We start from the raw sequence: 7514 nt of genomic DNA, 5'->3' as shown, positions 1-7514 counted from the left end.
TAAATGCTTTCTGACCATCTGCAAAACAAGGGGATATTTTTCAAGTTTTAGATCCTTCTGCATGACAAGAGGGAGACAGAAGATTGTGATACATTGTTTAGAAAGAGAGTGCTCAGTTTATATTTAACTAACAATTAAGAGGTGTGTTGTAAGTGATAAGCGAACCAATTCTAGAATCATATGATCATAGAATGTCAGGGATTGGAAGGGACCTGGAAAGATCATCTAGTCCAATTCCCCCACTGGAGCAGGAACACCCAGATGAGGTTACACAGGAAGGTGTCCAGGTGGGTTTTGAATGTCTCCAGAGAAGGAGACTCCACAACCCCCCTGGGCAGCCTGTTCCAGTGCTCTGGCACCCTCACTGAGAAGTTTCTTTTCATATTTAAGTAGAACCTCCTGTGTTCCAGTTTGTACCCATTGCCCCTTGTCTTATCATTGGTTGTCACCGAGAAGAGCCTGGCTCCATCCTCATGACACTCACCCTTTACATATTTATAAACATTAATGAGGTCGCCCCTCAGTCTCCTCCAAGCTAAAGAGCCCCAGCTTCCTCAGCCTTTATAACTAACATCTTATTATTTCTTAGTATATATGTACTGTATGCCAAAATTTTCAAAAATTATAACGCATGTGTAACAATAATACGAATATAAGCAATGCAAGAGCATGCAGTCGCTGGAGCACTTATGGAGGATGACCCCTAGTGTTCCCCAGAGCCGATAAAATAAAGAATGCCACTTAACAGTATAACTGACTCTGCTGTTAAGCTTTATTTCTTCGTCTCACCGCCACCGCCGATCTCGCCGCCTCTCCGCTGGGCCGCTGCTACGCGACCACGAGCAGCCACGTCGCTGCCTGGAAGAGAAGGAGAAGCGGGATCCCAGCCCTACCGCCCCGTCCCGGGCGGACCCAGCCCCGCCGCCACCTCCCGGGCTGCGCCGCGACCGCCGCCCGCACTCCCGCCAAGTGCTGTGGCGCTCACGCATGCGGCTGCGCATGCGCCCTGCGCAGGGTGTCGCGGCGCCGGGCGTGAGGGAAGTCCGGCGAGCGTTTCCGGGTTGGGCGGTGGCGGTACCGGCACCATGTCGTGCGCCCTGGTTCCCTTCGGCCACTTCCAGGACCTGGAGGCGGCCCGCGACTTCCTGTGCCCGCACCGCCGCCAGGGCAGCGCCGCGGCCGGCAGGGAGAGCGGTGAGTCCGCCCCGCGGCGCGGGGGAGCTGGGGGCTCGCTGCGGCCCGGGGCGAGGGTGTGGGGGTGGCGATGGTGGTCCCGTTCCCCGCGGCCCTTTCAGGGCTCTTTGCGGCGGGAGTCTCGACCCAGCCGGCGACGGCGGCTTCTCCGTGCCCCGGGTCGCAGCCTGGTGGCGGTGCCGGCTGTGGGCAGCTCGGCCCCGCTTTCCTCACCCGCCCTGTCCGCTGCAGGGGCAGCCGGGGACGTGCGGGGGTGACCGCGGGCAGCGGAGCGCTCGGCGGCCTTGCTGTGGTAACGGGCTGTGAGGGGCTGTCCTGCTAAAGTGCCGCGACTTCATCGACGAGTTCTGCTTTTCCTGCCGTCTGGAAGTCTCAGGTGTTTGTCTGTTTTCACCTGTCGGTCCTTATCCTGTACCGTGCATGGAAGCTCTTTGCCCACAGACCCTCCGTGGCACAGACTTGGAGATAAAAGTTTGTAATTTTTTCATTAAGAGAGTGTGCAGTTGTCTAAATATGTTCTAGTACAGTTAACAAACGCTGTGTGTGCAGGATTGTCCAATAATGCAGAATGCACTTAAGATTTAGTTTGGCAGCTTAAATTAAAATACAATAAATCATAGAGCAGCTACAGTCCAAAGCTGTGGTCCAGGTTTCCATTGTGTGAGGCAACGCACAGAGCAAACTGAGCTGTCTGGAACAGAAGCGATATTCTCAACAGAGAAGAGGAACCAACAGATCCGTGCCCAGGATAGAGAGCACAGGGAAACAAAACACTGGGCTGTGTGTTGTTAGTGCTGTACTGTGTTGACTATAGTTGGTTGATGTTTTGGCTTTCTGGCAACAGTGTATAAGGAAAGCGTTTGAAGAGGTTGATGAAAACGCATGTAAAGTCTCCTCCACTGTAAACAGAGTGATGAAAGCAAGCAGCAACATGCTTATTTAAAAAGCTTTAGAAGTCTATAAGGGAATTTAAAAAGTGGGGAAATCATAGTATGGTTTGGGTTGGAAGGGACCTTTAAAGTCCGTCTAGTCCAACCCCTGCAATGAGCAGGGACATCTTCAACTAGATCAGGTTGCTCAGAGCCCCATCCAGCCTGGCTTTGAACACTTGCAGCTTCTCTGGGCAACTTGTTCCAGTGTCTCACCACTTTTATTTGTAAAAAAATTTCTTCCTTATATCCAAGCTAATTCTACTTTCTTTCAGTTTAAACTGTTGGCCCTTGTCCTGTCACTACGAGTCCTGGTGAAAAGATGACACAACAATTGTGAAAAAGTTTTAAAAGTACACTGTATGTTCAGCTAGTGAAGTTTGCTACTTAAACTTCTGTATGCATGTTGTTTTATTTTATTATTGCTTTCTTTTTGTGTTCAAAATTGGATTTAATTTATTGTTGAAACACACTTGGAAGAAAGGAATTCTGGAAGAATTTTATATAGCCAGTCATCTTTGTCCATAACTTTTGGTAGAAAACAGTTATGTGCTGCTACCTGCGCTGCTCGTTTGACTCTAATAATGCTCTAAAAAATGCACACAGATTTCACGAGACTGTTCTTTTGGTATCATCCATATCTAAAGGAGAGATTCTGAAATGGTTAGGGTCTTGTTAGTGCCTCTTGCATAGTGAAGATAAAAACAAAATGTTGTAATGTGTTTGTGTTTCTAAAAGTATGTGCTGGAAAAAAATTGAATATTTCTCTCATATTTGGTGGTACATGTGAGAGAAATTTGTGAAAAATAACTCTTAGATGCTTTTGTTGGAGTGGATATAGCAACTGTAAAGAGAGAAAACATTTAGTATGTTGTAAAACCACAAAAACGATAAAGCAAAGAAGATACACATTTTGAAATGTGCTGTTCTTCCATTTTAATGAGTCGACTCTATTCTGGACTATTTCTGTATTTGCTTATTTAGTCATCAAGGCAAAGTGTCAGGATGTTACTCATTTAGACTCTTTAAATCTTTTGGATTTATGCCTTTAATTTTTTGATACCGCAGCTGTTTTCATGGTTCAGGGTAAATAAGCTTAAATGTAAGTGAGAGTTCCAAAAGTGACTTTTACATGAGATTATAAATTAGTAATTTTGAAGCAGAAATCCTTAGTGTGTTCATCTTTGATGAGGAGAAACACTGTTAAAACTTGCAGAGTTATCTTAAGTGAGAAGTAAGTAAATTGTGGAGGTATCCTAAATTAGAAAAAAATGGGTTTGGCTGCTTGGCACTGGAGGTTCTTTTCCCCTTAGGCTTGTTCCTCCGAGTCCGTGTTGCTGCTGCCTTGTGTCCTGGCCAGCTAAACAGCCAAGCTGCTGCATTGTTTTGAAACTCAGGTTGTGATGAAATGGTAGAGATCCTGCAGTTGCTGCTGGTCTCCTGGTCTTCTACCCACAGTTACTGCTCTGATTGGAAAGACTTTATTCAGTTTTTCATTCTCTCTTCCTTTTTTTTTTTTTTTGCCTATATACTAATCCACTCATTTATCTTGGTAAGCAGCTGACCTGTTACATGGCAGTACAAAATTACTCCCTTTTCTCTTTGTTAATTGTTGTGTACCTTGACTTTTACATTATTCTCATGGAAGAACATTTTGCTCTAAATAAAGTCTGAGTGAGGAAGTGCAAGAACTTATGCACCAAGGAAGGAAAAAAATTTTGTCCAGACAAGTTTGTTTTGTTTTGTTTTGTTTTTTAAAGTGCATATTGCCAAGGCAAATGTTTTTAACTAAGCAAAATATATATATATATATTTTTTTTTTTTTTTTTTAATCAGGGAATGCTTTAGTAAAAACTGTTCCATTGGCAGAACGTACTGTTTTGAACCAGTAGTTTTTCCTGATAAATTCAGCAAGGAAAATGTATTCATTTCCTATCACATACAGCTTTTGTACTAAACTTAATATTTATGTCATTGCTTATATATGAATAAACATGGCTTAATAAACACATGTCAAAGTTATAAGCATTTTTTATTTTAAACTAGAGAACTAGCACCTTTTATTTACTTTTTCTGGTTTGTGCATTTCTTTTTAAGTTATGCTGCATTTGTAGGGAAACTTTTTCACTAGTATTTAAACTTTATAGTTAAATGGAAAGTGCTGACTATCTTAGTAAAATTAATGTTTGTTAAATATTTTTACTTAACAAAGAGTATTTAAATTAATAAATTGATTACTTTTTTTTAATGAGTTATAACAATGTTTTAGGTGCTTAGTAGAATTTTCAAAAGCTCATGTCACATTTTGCCTCACAAATGCTTTAGAAAAGGTGCCTCCAGGATCTTCAGTGTGTAGGATTAAAGGGTTTTTGTTAGAAGCTGTAGGTCTTTTTTTTTAGCTATAGATTAAAGAAGTTTTTTCTGCTGTTTTAGCTTTGGCCACTTTTTCATTCTAACAAAGCTAAAATATTTTGTGTTAGTATATTTGCTACACTAAAATCTATGGTGGTTAATGTAAAAGCATTTTTCTAGATGCACTTTAAATGAAAAGAATTTGCTTGCTTCTGAAAATGCAAGAAGCGTGTATTTCTAAATCACTATGTGATACTGTGATCTTAATAAAAGTTCATATGAGTAAAAACGCTGTACCTTCTAACTTAGTCGTGTTTGACATAGCAGCGTACTTCATTTAATTATAGTAGGTAAACCTAGGTTTTCAATTTCAAATTTTATTTGAATAGACTTATCAAAGTACTATATAGATTAAAAATACAGATGTAGGTAACTGACTTCAAAAAAATCTGCATTTTTGTTCTAAGTGAACTTGATTTTTTTTTTTTTTCCTTCTGTTGAACAGTTAAACAGTTGAAAACATTCAGTTGTAGAAAAAGGTGTTGGAAAGCATATTATCAACTACCACATCACTTAATCTTTTTCTGTAGCCCAACAAGCCAGTTCTTCAGGTCAGGAAACACTGAAAGAAAGGGTTTGAGATGTTCTCCTTGCTTGTGTTATGCAATCATACGTTAAGATTGCAAATGATGCAATGCTGAAATAATGTAAATGTTCTTAGACTGTTTGAGGTGACCATTGATTGTGAAGTAAAATGTAGCTGCTTTTTTATTCTACATACTAGAATAAAAGGTGTTGGGGTAGATCTTGCCTCAGGTGACAAATAAAAACAGTATTATGGAGTAAACTGGTTAAAGATGCTTCATATGGAGTTCCCAGTCCTTTATTCTCTAGGAAAAATAAAAAGGGTTTGAATGCTTTTCCATATTTTAATGAACAGGAGTAATAAAGCACATGAATTTAATAGTCTTACACAAATCTTGTGTTAAACCTGAGCCTAGCTGTATTTGAATGGCTTTGAAAGCTGCTTTTTCAAATGTGTAAATACTGGGAAAAGAAAGTATTTGCATTACATTTAATTTGACAGCTTGCTGTGTTGAAGGTGTTTTAGGATGCATGTTGGCTAGGTCAGAAAACAACTGTAACAGTTAACTCCGTTATACAACTGTCGATAATAAAGCATACACATGAATGAAAAAATCCATCTTGTTTGCAAAATGTGATAAAGTTTCATAAGCACAACAGAATTTTATCATTAAGACATTAATGGATATTTAACTGAAAAGGGAAGAAAACTGATCAATAAAAACACATAACATTTTTTAGAATCTTTATAATTTGATTGACTACAGTTGATTTAAATTGATATGTCTCTTCCTGTGGACTGTGATCTTGAGTTGTGTGTTGTTTTAAAACATTTGATGGGCTCGGTGACAGCAGTTCACTGACATAGGTAGGACTGCTGGTAGCTAAACTTTGGGGGTATTAATATGAAATAAAAAAATAGTACTTTTCTGGTGTGCAGATATTTTTAGTTTCCGAATGTGTTTATCTCCCGTTACCTAAATGAAATTAACAAGAAAAAAAACCAAAGCCAAACTTGTTCTTGGGAGTTCCCAAGCAAGGATACCTGCATCTGTGATAGCGAGCTGGTCGCTTCAGAGCAGTGCATTGTGGAGCACACAGCTTTGAGATGCTGCTGCTTATTCAGAGGGAAGGAAAAAACCAACCCTCTGACTTGGGAGGTTGCTCGGAGCTATGAGGTGGCACTTTACTGCTTCTTTTGATAGTGGGAATGATGGCTTAAGCCTGGCAGAGAAACACTTCTCCAAAATCCAGCCCTCTTACACCGACAGCACCTTGAAAAACGCTCTTCAGCTCGGTTCCACTAAACAACATCTTTGGAGTTGTGCCCACACACTTTGCTTTATGTGGACCAACTAATTTGACTCAGTAATACAGAAGGCCAGGCTTTTTATTTCAGAGTCACAAACAAGGTTACAAAGAAAAAAGTGAATTACAAAATCAAATTCTAGATAGCATTTAGCATGGGGGTTCTTCTTAACTGTTTCTGTATCTCTCTTATTGAATTTGTTATATTCCTATTGAAGAGTCTTTTGACAAGCTCTTTTGTATTGCCTCTGTAATCAGATCCTCCCTCTCCAGAATGCTTTATATAAATCTAATGTTCTTTCAGTTTCCATGTAATATATCATAAAAATACACACTCTGCCTGCATTGTGTTACATCTGTAATTATTAATACATCCTGAGATATGGGCAAGACTAAATGACATGCTCTCAACACACATGACAGGACAGTGTCAGAGTACTTTGTCTGGCTTATTTTTGCACCTGATTCTTCTTCTGTTTTAGCACCCCCTTTACTGGATAGACTTCATTCTTCTTGCTGTATCTTAAGCGGTTGCTTTTATCTGAAAGAAAGCTTAAATATTATGTTCTGTGTGTAATCTGTTTGGTTTGTTACTTGTGCTGTATAGCATCACAAAACTTTTTTTCCCTGCCTCCCTCCCCATGGTATCTCAAACTTTATTTTTGGAGTTAAGTTTACTACTGTAGGCCATGGAAACTTGCAGCATTACTTTAATGAGTCTATGTAGTTGAAAGCAATTTTGACCATCTAAAGGAAGATAAATTGCTCAAGTGGTTCTTCAGATTAGTGAGCTTAGTTTGAGTGTAATTTTTTTTTTTTTTCCCCACTTATGGATGTCTGAAGTGATAAAGAGCAAACAAATGTAGTACTACTCTCAAAAGGGGTTTCCTAGTAATGCTGGCAAAACAACATTTTTGTCAGTCCCCATGTTGGAGGAGCTTTGGAAATAAATGGCCTATGATTACTGAATAGCAAGAAGATTCTAAAATATTTCTAAAATTCCTTAGTCTGAATAGAAAAGAAACTGCTTCTAGTTCTTCGCTAATCATACAATCCAATGGTACCAGAATCACAGTGAATATACATAGAAAAAAAAATCTGAAACTGTTGAACTTAAATAATAGTGCAAGAAATGATTGCTTATTC

General features: G+C 39.8%; 1 protein-coding gene across 4 annotated transcripts in view; it reads left to right on the top strand.

Moving 5' to 3' along the window:
* Positions 1 to 1075: 1075 nt before the first annotated feature.
* Positions 1076 to 7514, top strand: part of RAB3GAP2 (RAB3 GTPase activating non-catalytic protein subunit 2) — a 47991-nt gene continuing 41552 nt past the window's right edge. For all 4 annotated transcript variants that reach the window (XR_013921948.1, XR_013921949.1, XM_080341357.1 and 1 more), the window contains exon 1: positions 1076 to 1194. Coding sequence is in view for 2 of the 4 variants with exons in the window: in XM_080341357.1 (XP_080197483.1) it covers positions 1086 to 1194 (109 nt within the window). In the remaining 2 variants the exon portion in view is untranslated. The remainder of the gene's footprint in view (positions 1195 to 7514) is intronic.

This window comes from Nesoenas mayeri, assembly GCF_963082525.1.
Source record: "Nesoenas mayeri genome assembly, chromosome: 3".
Lineage (NCBI taxonomy): Eukaryota > Metazoa > Chordata > Aves > Columbiformes > Columbidae > Nesoenas > Nesoenas mayeri.
Note: the sequence above shows the minus strand (reverse complement) of the source record. Positions and strands in the feature narration are given on the sequence as shown.